Here is a 12,518-nt window from a genome sequence, read left to right on the forward strand (position 1 = left end):
CATGTGACCAAATATTATCAATTGTCTATCAATTAGTTTAAAAATAAATTTGAATTTATTAAAGTATTGGTGAGAGCATTAGGGGTGATTTAATAATTAAGTTATTTTATTATACCCTTTAACATGAGTGGTAAGGGTATATATGTATAAGTTTGTCATTACGTTTGTAATTTCTACATTATTCATTTGCAAACCCATAAAGTGCATATCGATGGCTTAATATAGAAATGTCGTATCTCGTTTTTTTTTCAAAATCGGGTTTTTTACATATTCTGGTCGACAAAACTTAAATAGACCTCCCTTAACAAATTCAGTTTCCTATGTTGACGAATTACTGATTTACAGTAATTATAAAAAACCCCTAACTCATTTAAAGTTTAATGCATATTTTTTGGTTTATATTAAAAATGTTTAGTTTTTTTTTCAATTTCACTTTCTGATATTATTGAGTTTTTTCCTTCTCCTGTAAAGTAACTAAAAGTTGAGATACTACCTTTCTATATTAAGCCATCGATATATTCTGCATCTTTGAATTCAACTTTCCGAAACTTCAAATAACTTACAAACTTGACTGATACATCAATGGCTGAGATATAAGCAAACCACAACTCCCTCAATTTTTTCAGCAACGTTTTTTTCCACCAATATTTCTTACATCACACATTTGTTTTCACCAAAAATTTGTTTCAATATTTATTTTAAAGTATACTTTGGTGAAGGGTATATAAGATTCAGCACAGACTACTTTATATTTAATGTCCATACTCAATTTGTTCACTCAGTGAACAATTACTTGAATTTGTCCCGTCCACACTCGTGTGGACAACTCTTGTCCATGATTTTGTTCAAAATATTCAAAATTATTAGCATTTTACCAAAACAAATATAATTTTAGTTTGTATTCATGTTTAAAATAACATAAAGGATAAACAACATTGCTAGATCCACTACAATTTATATTAGGAGAATGAACGGTTTATATTTCTATTTGATATTTAGTTATTTATATTTAAAATTGTACATTTAAAGTAAAATGAATATATGTACACAATATCAGAAAAGGTTTAAGGTTATAAATAAATATATTCTTATGAAGAGAAGATATTTATTTATAACAGATCCAAAAATCCATCGTTTACAATAGATTTGCAACTATGTATTAAATATTTTAAGCTAAAAAAACATTTTTGTTAGTACATTATAATTTATTAAAATAGTAATTTTTATACATACACATTTACTTTATTTAATATAATTTCATTACATGAATATTTTTTTATTTTCTTTCTCTATATTTATATAAAAAAAAATCGAATGTATGTGCTGGTTGTCTTTTGCTAGAAACACAAAAATACAACTCTCTGTTTGCTTTTCTCTATAAAAATGGATTGATTGAATTTAAAACTTAAAAGAAATACTTGTTTGTTTTTTTGTTTGTTTAAATATAACAATTTTTCACTTAAGTATAGACCATTTTAACTGTTCACGGGCCGATTGTAGGACCTGGAAAAAGAATACAATTAGAAAAAAGCGTTTAATACTGTTTGTTCTACAAGCCTTAAATTGTAATAAGAAAATAAAATTGTTTATATAAAAAATATGCAATACTTTGTGAATAAAACTATAAATAAGTGCAAATAAAAATACATTTATTTTATATAAGAAATATATTAAAATATCTTCTATAATATATATAAAACAAGCCTTTTAAGATATGTTATTAGTTTCTTAAATATAAATTAAACAATTGAGTTTTAATTTTCATTTTGTTTAAATTAAATAAACTAAAATCAGTTTAATTAAATAAAATTAAGTAACACACATTTCATTATTTGAAATCGAAGACAAATACAGTATTTTTTTTAAAGAAATATTTCTTAATTCATAATTTATGACTACCAAAAGAGTCCATTTAAAGTGTTAGTTACCTGGGCCACAGTCTGTTCGGCAATGGGAATGTCGTCATTACGCAAGTCGACTCTTTTGACAACAGACGAAGGATCGGCATCCAAAATTATGCTGAAAAAAAATGAAATTTAGAAAGTTAAATAATTGAGATATAGTTGAAGAATTTAATTTATTCTCTACATGATTGCTAATTGTAGCGAACAAAAAACTCTGAACAATTATATATATAGTGGCGAAAAATCTAATTTTTGATATGAATTCTGTATAATAGTTTATGTAATAACAAATTCAAATTTAAATAAATATATCATATAGATTGTATAATGTAATGAATGAATAGTTTGATTTAATTTGAAATTTATTTTCTACTTTTTAGTGCCCTTTAGTAAAGGTTTTTTTTAAAAGTTTTATGTTTTTAAAATGAATTTTATATGGGAATTTTATTTAATAAACCTTTTATAAATTTAAAAATTTATTATGATTTTATTTATTTTTTTCTTTAGAGAATTTTAAATATTTGAATTGAAAATTAGTTTTTTTTCAAAATTTTATGTTCGAAATTGGTAAATGAAAATGGCATCTAATGAAACTAAACTTATTTTATTAGGAATCCTAGTTATTTAGAGATAACGTGAACAGTTATCAATAATTTTCGGTAATTAGTTCGAAAATTTTGATTTTATTTTTTCAAAATTTTATGTCGAAATTGCGTCAAATGAAACTAAAATTTTTTGTTTAAGAATTCTAGTGATTTACAATTACATATTTTAACAATTTTTTAATTTTATGTCGAAATTGCGTCAAATGAAACTAAAATTTTTTGTTTAAGAATTCTAGTGATTTACAATTACATATTTTAACAATTTTTTTTTTTTTTAAATCGGTCATTATTTCGAATTTTCAAAGTTAATTTCAAATTTTCGAAAAATTATTGAACTGTCATTAGGTTTATTTATGAATGATCTAAATATATTTTTAACAGCTTTAAATATTTTTCGATCTTAAGTTCGAATTTGATTTCGTAATTTGAACATAATGCAATGTTATCGGATGCATGCATAAATGACAAATTTAAGCTTATTTGGTCTCGTAGGCCTGGTTCAAAATTAAGTATTGATTATTTTGAATTGAAAATAGTTTGATGAGTTTTTATGAAATTCAGATTATGACAGAGGAAGAAAGTGCTTAACATCTTATTAAAATCCATGTTCTTCATATGCCGACCAATGATTTAAACGTACAAACTCGTAAAAATTTGGTGTAGTGTAAACAAATTTAATTAAAAACACTGTAGGGGAAATGGCAAATGTAAATGCTCAACTTTTGAAGCCGAAATGGATATGCATCAATCGTTAATCTTATAAAAGAGTAATTTCCATTTATAACACCATTCTTGATATTTGTTCAATTAGTTTTTGAAATTACATTTTTCAATATTTTAGAACACATTGACTTGCATAAATCTTTAAATTACTAAATATGTACTAAAATAATTAACCAATTAAACAGTTATAAAAGAAATGACAATTTTTTTAAACGTTTCAGTAGAATTTTGGGTTATTTCAGAAACCGGCTTAACATACCAACTTTGGCCGGAATTTTTATAGAATAGAGCTTCTAAGCAGATTTAAGCATAGACCTATGAATTTCTAACTATTCTTATACCTTTAGATTATAAAGATTATGAATAAACATATAACTACCCAAATTTCATCATCTTCTTTTAAAAATATAACACAAACTTACCCTCCATCACAGATCTCATCGAATGCCAACATAATAATCTCTAAATTATCTAAAACCAAACGTTTCTCAACATTTTTCTTCAGTATCAAGCTGATGGAATCGTACAGACAATTCAGCACTGACAACAGAATCAACTCATTCTCGTAGGCATTACCCATCACATAGAAAAAAAGATCCACATTCGATTTGTAGACACATGTGAGGCCATCCAACATGATTATTTCCGTATTGGAACGATGAGTTTTATTGAAGAGATTCTTTTCGAAGGCTTTTTGCTCTTTGACGGTGGCCAAGATGTTCTTGTCATAGTATTTCGCCAATATGCGATTACCATCATTGTCCATTATACACATACCCTTGATGATGTCCTACAGTTTGCCACATAATTGAATAAATATTTTTAGTATTTTATAGTTTTTTTTGGAATAATTTCACAAATATTTACCATCATAAAACCGTCCATGGTGTTGTGGCTGATAATTTTTTTATTGGAAATTCTTTAATGTTTGACAGTTGAACACGTCAACTGCTGCAGTAGTTTGACAGCTGTTTGTTTTGATTAGGAGTACAATGTTTATGAAGAGCATAAATTTAACGGCGTCAATTAGCCGCAGAAGTTCAATAAAGATGATTGAATTAAGTATAAATAAAAGATAAAGATTTGTATATATTAATTATCGTTTTAAATATAAATAAATAATTTAGCATTTTTTTAAAAATTCTATTTTATTTAAATTTATTAATTTGTAAATATTCTTCGTTTTCGAAAAATGATTGTGTTCAGTGATCACACCTCTTATGGTAAATAAACACGCCTGCTTATGAAACAAAGCTCATTCTGACTGCTAATTTCGAAATTTGATTTCAGAAAAAAAGCAACGTATATTTTAATAAATATATTTTCTACCCAAAATAATAATATAATCAGAAATGGATATTATAGCTACTCATGATCGTGCAGTTTCTACAGAAACACTTAGTGATAAATCTAAGGAGTTCAGGGATTTAGCCCAGAAATCTGTTTCATCCAGTGAAGTGATCAAAACTGAAAAGAAAAAATCTGAAAGCAAAAAACTAAAAAAGAAATTAAATGAAATTGAGGAACAAAATGAATCTTTAACAAAATCAATTAATGATAAAAATAACGAAATATTGGAACTAAGAAAATCGGTGAACTCCCTAAATGAGGTACTAAATTCTGTGCCCATTGATGAACTAAGAAGTAATTCATCGATTGCCAGTGCCAAGCTATTGGAGCTGAGTAAGAAAAATCGTCAATTAAGAGCAGAATTGGAGGTAACAAAAAATCGTTTGGCCCGGAAAGATCAACAAGTGCAAAAATTGGAAAAAGATCTGCAAGAAAAATCGCAACATAATAAGGAATATTGTGAAAAACAGGTAATGTTGGAGAAAAACTTTAAACAAATTTAGAAATATTTAAGAATAGTATTTTTTCAACTAGACCTCAGCTTCCATTGAGGAAATGCAATCAAAACTCAGTGCCGTAAAGCAAAAATTGTTCGAAACTCGCAACAAAAATGTGGAATTAAATTCACAATTGAAATTGGCTCAAAAGTGTTTGCAACAAGAAATAGGAGAGAATTTCAATTTAAATTTATTAGTGGGGCAAGGTAGTTCCTCTAATTGGCGAGGACGTGCCCAACAGATTTTACATTTGCAGCAAAAGGTCAAGGAATTGCAAGATAGATTAGAAAATAAGGATCAACATGAAATAGATAATGGTAGAAACTTGGAATTTGTTACTTCTCCTCTATGTTGTAGTGCTAGTTTTGGCTCCATTGAACGTCCTAGTGTTAGAAAAACTGAAATACAGCATCGAGCCAAAGTTGATACGTTAGAAAAAGAAATTGCCAATTTAAAATCGGAAATGGAGGAGCAACGCTCTAAAATTTTAGCTTTAAAAGTGCGCAACAAAACTTTAAATGATGAAATCTTACATTTCAAAATGCATTCTAGTACGCTAAAGGAACAAACGGAATTTAATAATATTAATGTGGCCACTATGAATGAGAGAATAAATCAGCAGAAATCATACTATGAAAAACGTTTAGACGAAATGTCTAAGGACAAAGATAAGTTACTTAAAGAGATGAAAGAAATGGCAATTAACAAGGACCTTTTAGAGGAAAGGATAATGGAATTAGAAAATTGTGTAATAAAAAAAGATGAGTCCATAGAAGAATTGAATTTACTGGTTAAAAAGTTAGAACAAGATTTAAAGGCCATTTGTGGTGACTTTTTATTCTCTTGTAGGGAATTTAAAAAGGTAAAAGAGCAATTTGAAAAACAAACGTTTCAAACTAAGGTATTTTATTAAAAAATTTGTTAAAATAGGAAGAATTTATTACCATTTTGGATACTTTGGAAGCCGAAAAGAACTCCTTATTAGATCACAACAAAACACTTAATGAGCGGGTAACTCAGGAACGTAATAAAAATGATAATTTAATGGAACAAGTGTCAAAACAAAAAGTACGTATTTCTCGCCTGGAAGCAAAAGTTCGCGATATGGAACGTGAATTGGAAATGCAAAGCGAAAAAAAGAAACGTTCACAGCGTATAGCAGAATACACGGCAAATTTAAGCTCTATGGGTAGCAACTCCTCAATAAGTTCCTTTACGTTCGAGAATACTGGTGTAACAGTTACATCCAGTAAACATATAAACGATTTATTGCCTGAGGAAGATCTTAAGGATTTAAATAATCGGTAGATATTAAAGAATTAGTTTAAATTAAATTCTTTTATAAAAATCCTTAATATTTCTTTTGTTAGTCTTGAACTAGCCACAGAGAAGATGTCCATGCTTAAGGAAAAACTTGATTATATTACTGCGGAAAAGGAGCATGATATTAAAACTTTTCAGGAAATTATTACGAATTCGAAAAATATTTTAGTGGAAACTATTTTAGCTCATCGCCATAGTAATACTAGTGTGAATCTTTAATAGATAGTTTAATTCAGTAAAATTTAAAATTTGCAGTAATTTTTTAAAATTATATACCTGAGAGTTTATGACTGAGAAATTTCATTGATTGCATGTAATCTAGGTTAATGATTTCTTATCATTGCCTTAAATTATATGAAGATATGTTATATTTTCATTCATAAACTTTTAATTAAGAAAATAGAAGACGAAATTAAAAAACTATTCTATTTCCTTTATTTATACAATTATACTTCCATCAGAGGCTGGTTTTTATTTATTGCATTGGGTGGATGACTTGAAAATTATTTTTTAAAATTTTTAGCTTTTCTCATATTTCTGGCAACATATGAATTCCGAGCCAAATGAACTGCTCATCCTTCGAGGCCAAAAACAAATCAAGCCAATATCGTATACTCAGTTCAGTGAAGCTTATAGTAACTAACAACTAAAAATAGTACCTTTTATTCTTGCAAATGTTTCATACTAATTGCAAATACAATAAAACGGTATGAAAATATTACAATTAAATTAACACTTAGCTTAGTAATTTATAGAAATATGCTACATATTATAATAATTAAAACCAATGCTGCAAGTCCAGCAAAAACTAATTTCGTTTTCATATGCTTCCACCACTCTTTGCGTTTAATGTCAATCGTATGATTTTTAAATATATCCGCATTATTTTCCATATCCCGGGAAATTTCAGTTAAATGTGAGAGTTTAGTTTCACGATTCATTGCCTGTTGAGTAGTGTCTTGTAATATTTCCACCAATTCATCAACTTGCAGCTGGGTCTGTTTCAGTAAATCCTTGGAATGGTCTCTGAAGAAAAATAATTGGTTTTTTATAGTTAAATATAAAAGTTTTGTTTAAAAAATTAAACTTACTGCATATTGGGTTGCACAGTTTTATTATAAACATCGTTTATAGCACTTGTATCAGTCATGTTTTTTTATTGGAGTAAAATTACAAATAATTTTCTTTTACAAGTGTTAGTTAATTCAATTTAAGATTAATTCCAAAATAATTAATTGTTGAATTTATTACCAAGTTCCACTATTTAATTTTTTCGTTAATGCAATTTAACCCAAATTGAATACAAATATTTGTTTTTCATTAAATTTTTTAAATCTTTCTAATGCTAAGTTGTTGCAGATTTTATTGATGGAAAATTTAATGATTCAATAACAAATTAATTTTATAATAATGGAATTCAAAATGTTGGAAGTATTTCGGAATTAATCATTTGAATTAATTTGAAATAAATTCTTTTTTTTTTTTGAATGATTTGATTTTTTGATACGAATTAATTCTTTCGAGACTTTGCGACAGAGTGCATCCGATTCTGGTATTAAACGAAATGTTTAATGATTCGTTTAACTAAATGATATTTTATGCATTATTTATAAAAAAGAATAATTAGAAATATATGTTCAATCTCTCATGATTCATGATATTGGCGTAAACCACATAAACTCAATTTTAGTAATGGAAAAAACTGGTATGATGCCACTCAATAATTTCATACTACGAGGATGGCTCAAAAAAGTCCGTGCCTTTGCACCCGATTGTGAGCAAACGCGGCAGCCATCTTGCGGAAAGCTTTCTCATGCCCAATTGATCACTCACAATTTAAAACCACTGAGCCATGTGAAAATCTCTCGCACTTGCAATCTCCGATATGCCAACACCATATCGTGATTTTTTTCAATTGTTTCGGGTGTAAAGACCTCAACTGGGCGTCCAGAACGATCGACATCTTCTGTTCTTGTACGGCCACAATGAAATTCTGTAAACCACTTTATTACCATTGAAATTAATGGTGCTGGTGCCCATATTATTTATCAAGCTTAGCCTTTATTTGAGCGAGGTTTTTCCCGCAAAAAATAATGCTTAATGAACACACGAAATTCATATTTTTCATGTCAACACAGAAACTAAAGGACTTGTTCAAATTTTGACAGAAGTCAACTGACAGATGCCTGTTGACAGAAGCAATTCAGCCCTTACAGTTAAGAGCCGGGAAATTCAAAAGGTCGCGCACTTATTTTTTGTTAAAATGTTCTTTTTTAAGCTTTAATATTTCTTTGCAGGTATGTAAAAGGTAACCCAAGTTGATAATAAGTAAAGACATCAGTCAATCTAGATCTTCATATAGAAAGCTGGAAGCACTGAGCACTTGGCCTTATTGTCCGAGTTATTAATGGTACTCCGGCAGTATATTTATATTCTAGTACTTATAGGTCTGTGCCAGATTGAAGATCAAATTAAGTTTAATCTATGAATGTTGTTTTATTTGGATTATTGCAGTAAGCAAGATTTAAGAGACTTGAAAATATATCTAATTAAAACTTGGTATTTGATCTTCATGTAAAAAAACAACCTAAGTCAAATTAAATTTAACCTAAATTTAAGCGAGACTCAAAACTGTCGAAAGCTTATTTACCGTCCATAAATAATAATGACCTCGAGTTTTTCATCAGGCATGAATTGCGAATAAAAATGTTCTATAATTTATTTTATAATATTCAAATATATAAATAGTTTTTTGTGGTATATTATTTAAGTATATTATCTTCCACGTACATATATTGATGTAAGATAAATGGTTTAATAGGTTATTTACTCCAGATATGCACAATATAAACAAATGTTTCAAAATTCTTTCCATTTCGAATTTCAAACACCGGACACGGTCCTAGTGTATTATAGTTTCATTGTTTTATATATTTTTTTAATTTTAATCAGAACTTATGTTATATTTTTTAATACCTCATATCCGAATAAAGCAAATAACCGCCTCTAACTAATCCATAACTCGTTAACACTAAATTGAATGTTATTAAAACCACTCAAACTCATAAGTAAAATAATTGTGTAGAATTGAGCAGCATGAATTAAACAAAAACAATAAACTTCACATATTTATTAAATCCACGCGATAAAACGATTCAAACTGATTGACACCATTTCCAATTAGAAAAAATTTTATATTAAATTTTATTAGAAGAAACAAGTTAAAACTAAAAACGTTGCCAATTGTAATTGTCAGTTCCTGTATGTAGAATGAAATTATTGTAAAATATCTATTATTTACAGTATTTTTTATTTAGAAAAATTAAAGATTTTTTAAATGTTTAACTTTAGCAGCCATTTATTTAAAAATTCTTAAAAAATCAAAATAAAAAAATCAGTTATATTTTCTAAAAAGTGATATTTATTAAATATTCGTAATTTTTCAAATAATTTATATTCCTCTTGTATATTTCGAATTCGATTTCCATAGGAAAATATTCCAATTTGGAACAGGAACTAGAATTTTGGAATTTTTTTCGGCGGAACTGTAAACAAAGTTTCGAAAGAATTAATTCTTAATTCTATTTTCAAAATCAAATTAAAGTTTATCTCTTAACCATTCCTTTAATGAATTCATTACGAATTAATTCATAGGCTTAATTCCTTCGTAGTTCAAATGTAGTTTTTAGCTTAACCACAGGTTTTGTTAAATGAAGTTTAACTTAGTAACTGCAATCGGCATAAGTTGTTTAAAAGGAAGCTTAAATTATGTTTATTCTTCAAAATTATTTCTTTCAATTACAAAAGTTAAAAAAAGTGGAACAAAATTTTGTATAGGTATAAATATTTAATTTATGTTTAAGAAAATAATACATTGGTGTTGTAAAGTTTATTTTATTTATTATATTAATTTATTAGTTTAGTTTAATTAAAGATATGTTATTTAGTTACTAACTATTAAAAATATTTTTTAATCTAGAGGAATGAAGAACCAAACAAATACAAGTTGATACATACAAATATATATCAAAATTTAGATCCACAATTACTATTTAGCAAAGACTTCAGTGCCGAATTACCAAATTTGATATCGAGTAAAATTTATCGTAATTTTTTATTTGAGTTTATGGCATTCGATTCGATTTTATTATGATTATGATAATATAATCACGAATGCGATAATTTGGCACCAGGTCTAACTAAGGGCCTTGATTCATAAACAAGACCGGAAAACAATCATTTGAAATCATTTTCATACAAAAATTTTAAAATAGTTTTTCGGTGTGGTTTGTGAACTCATATAGCCTAACCTTTAATTTACATATTTTTTCATCCTATTAATTAAAAAAATAACTTATAAATTCCATTCCATTGCAATGCATTTAATTATCCAACTTATTTCATAAATGTTTGTACTAATAAAACTGTAAGAAAGAAATTACAATTAAATGTTAATTGTATAAGAAATTTTTTAGATATATGTCATACTCACGTATTATAATTAGTAATAAAATCGCACCAAGACCGGCAAAAACTAATTTTGTTTTCATATGCTTCCTCCACTCTTTACGTTTGACCACAACCGCCTGAGTTTTAAATTCACTAGCACTCTTTTCAAGATTCTCCGAAATTTCATTTAAATCTGACAGCTTATTTTCACGATCCAACGCCTTGCCAACATTATCGTGCAGGATTTCAACCAATTCATCCACTTGCACCTGGGTCTGTTTCAGTAAATCCTTTGATGGTTCTCTGCCGACAATTACATTGTTTACAAATTAAAATTTATTGTTTATAAATTAACATCAAACTTACTTTTCATTGGATTTAACTTTTTTATAATAAACATTTTCATAGATTCCAGCTGTATCACTCATGTTTTATTTGGAATTAAACAAAAATTCTATAGAATTTAAATAAATTTATTTAAAATGTTTACAGAGCGTTTGCGTTTGTTACTTGTATGTTTCAATTGTTTAATGTTCCGTTCAACTAAATTCCATTTTAAGTATATTTTGTTTATAAAAAAAGAATTTAAATAAAAATATATCTAAAAGCTCTCATGATTCATGATGTTTGTGTAAACCACAAAAAACTCAATTTGAGAGAAAGAAATTAGTGCTGGGATAAATTGATACCAATTACATATAATAAAATGCTATTCGTTAATTCTAACAGTTTCAGTTGGAAACTTTTATTTGAATAATAAAAAAATTGAATTTCATAACTGGAAAATAATCGAAATATTTATGTTTAAATACATACACCCCCATATTCATAAAAAAAATTAAATTTAAACAATGTTTTAAAGCAAAATTTGATTTTAAAACGTTTAAATTTAAATATTGTTTATGAATACGGCCTATAGTATATTTCGAACATATTTCTACCATACTTATATCTATTAATTTTAGTTTCATAATCTTAAAGAGCTGTAGTTACTTGTGTTTAAAACAAAAATGTTTGAATATCATATTTCCAAATAAAATAAATAACCGTCTGACACTAATAAATATCTTGTCAACACTAAATTTAATGTGAAAACCAACTTTTTTAAACCCACTCAAACATACAAGTAAACAATCGTGTAGAATTGAACAGCATCGAAAATACAATGCAATTTAATATACTTACTAAATCCACGCGATAAAACCAGTCAAACTGATAGACACCATTTCCAATTGAAATAAATATTACTTAATTTTACTCAATGGAAAAAGTTAAACTAAAACCGTTTCCAAGACCGACTGTTCCTTTCTATCGTAAGAATAGTGAGTCGAACTAATTTCTATGAGTGGGTATTTTTCGTAAACAGTTTTTAGTCAAAGTCATAATTTTCAAATCTTTAAATTTGTTTATAGAAACTAGTTTGTCGTACAAACAAATTGTCAAACGAATTAATTCTTAATTCAATTTACAAAATCAAATTAAATTTATCTCTTAACCATTCCATTAAAAAACTTATTAGGAATTATTTAATATTCTTAATTCATTATTTATAGAATCATTAAAATATTCTTCAATTCAAATTCATTACAAAAAACTTAATACATTGGATTGAATGATTCAGTTTTTTCTTCCATTCAAATCTTTAAATCTATTTTAATTCAATTCTG

At 26.9% G+C, this 12,518-nt stretch overlaps 4 protein-coding genes across 4 annotated transcripts; 1 reads left to right on the top strand and 3 right to left on the bottom strand.

Moving 5' to 3' along the window:
• Positions 1-1,184: 1,184 nt before the first annotated feature.
• On the bottom strand, positions 1,185-4,239 carry zetaCOP (COPI coat complex subunit zeta). The gene is made up of 4 exons (XM_065505211.1): positions 4,100-4,239; positions 3,655-4,022; positions 1,929-2,019; positions 1,185-1,503 (listed from the first exon to the last, which is right to left on the bottom strand). The coding sequence occupies exons 1-4, from the start codon at positions 4,115-4,117 to the stop codon at positions 1,456-1,458; spliced, it is 525 nt and encodes a 174-aa protein (XP_065361283.1). The 5' UTR covers positions 4,118-4,239; the 3' UTR covers positions 1,185-1,455.
• A 295-nt stretch (positions 4,240-4,534) lies between these two features.
• On the top strand, positions 4,535-6,691 carry LOC135954855 (coiled-coil domain-containing protein 13). Its single transcript, XM_065505097.1, has 4 exons — positions 4,535-5,052; positions 5,117-5,941; positions 6,010-6,383; positions 6,450-6,691. The coding sequence occupies exons 1-4, from the start codon at positions 4,585-4,587 to the stop codon at positions 6,619-6,621; spliced, it is 1,839 nt and encodes a 612-aa protein (XP_065361169.1). The 5' UTR covers positions 4,535-4,584; the 3' UTR covers positions 6,622-6,691.
• Positions 6,692-6,861: 170 nt separating this feature from the next.
• On the bottom strand, positions 6,862-7,943 carry LOC135956007 (vesicle-associated membrane protein 2-like). Its single transcript, XM_065506467.1, has 2 exons — positions 7,494-7,943; positions 6,862-7,428 (listed from the first exon to the last, which is right to left on the bottom strand). Exons 1-2 carry the CDS (start codon positions 7,550-7,552, stop codon positions 7,152-7,154), a joined length of 336 nt encoding a protein of 111 aa, XP_065362539.1. The 5' UTR covers positions 7,553-7,943; the 3' UTR covers positions 6,862-7,151.
• A 2,333-nt stretch (positions 7,944-10,276) lies between these two features.
• LOC135954962 (vesicle-associated membrane protein 2-like) lies at positions 10,277-11,374 on the bottom strand. The gene is made up of 3 exons (XM_065505221.1): positions 11,218-11,374; positions 10,895-11,154; positions 10,277-10,826 (listed from the first exon to the last, which is right to left on the bottom strand). Exons 1-3 carry the CDS (start codon positions 11,277-11,279, stop codon positions 10,798-10,800), a joined length of 351 nt encoding a protein of 116 aa, XP_065361293.1. The 5' UTR covers positions 11,280-11,374; the 3' UTR covers positions 10,277-10,797.
• Positions 11,375-12,518: the final 1,144 nt, after the last annotated feature.

Source organism: Calliphora vicina, chromosome 3 (assembly GCF_958450345.1).
Source record: "Calliphora vicina chromosome 3, idCalVici1.1, whole genome shotgun sequence".
Classification (NCBI taxonomy): Eukaryota; Metazoa; Arthropoda; class Insecta; order Diptera; family Calliphoridae; genus Calliphora; species Calliphora vicina.

What these genes read in the sequence shown, in the direction of transcription:
- zetaCOP (XM_065505211.1), bottom strand. An exon ending in GATGAGATCTGTGATGGAGG is followed by an intron (nt 2,020 to 3,654) that starts GTAAGTTTGTGT and finishes ATTTTTTTTCAG; the next exon opens with CATAATTTTGGATGCCGATC. An exon ending in CCGAACAGACTGTGGCCCAG is followed by an intron (nt 1,504 to 1,928) that starts GTAACTAACACT and finishes TTCTTTTTCCAG; the next exon opens with GTCCTACAATCGGCCCGTGA.
- LOC135954855 (XM_065505097.1), top strand. Translation starts at nt 4,585, where the DNA reads ATGGATATTATAGCTACTCATGATCGTGCAGTTTCTACAGAAACACTT. An exon ending in AGGAATATTGTGAAAAACAG is followed by an intron (nt 5,053 to 5,116) that starts GTAATGTTGGAG and finishes TTTTTCAACTAG; the next exon opens with ACCTCAGCTTCCATTGAGGA. An exon ending in CTTGTAGGGAATTTAAAAAG is followed by an intron (nt 5,942 to 6,009) that starts GTAAAAGAGCAA and finishes TTGTTAAAATAG; the next exon opens with GAAGAATTTATTACCATTTT.
- LOC135956007 (XM_065506467.1), bottom strand. Translation starts at nt 7,552, where the DNA reads ATGACTGATACAAGTGCTATAAACGATGTTTATAATAAAACTGTGCAA. An exon ending in ACTGTGCAACCCAATATGCA is followed by an intron (nt 7,429 to 7,493) that starts GTAAGTTTAATT and finishes ATTTTTCTTCAG; the next exon opens with AGACCATTCCAAGGATTTAC.
- LOC135954962 (XM_065505221.1), bottom strand. Translation starts at nt 11,279, where the DNA reads ATGAGTGATACAGCTGGAATCTATGAAAATGTTTATTATAAAAAAGTT. An exon ending in AAAGTTAAATCCAATGAAAA is followed by an intron (nt 11,155 to 11,217) that starts GTAAGTTTGATG and finishes AATTGTCGGCAG; the next exon opens with AGAACCATCAAAGGATTTAC. An exon ending in TTTATTACTAATTATAATAC is followed by an intron (nt 10,827 to 10,894) that starts GTGAGTATGACA and finishes TCTTTCTTACAG; the next exon opens with TTTTATTAGTACAAACATTT.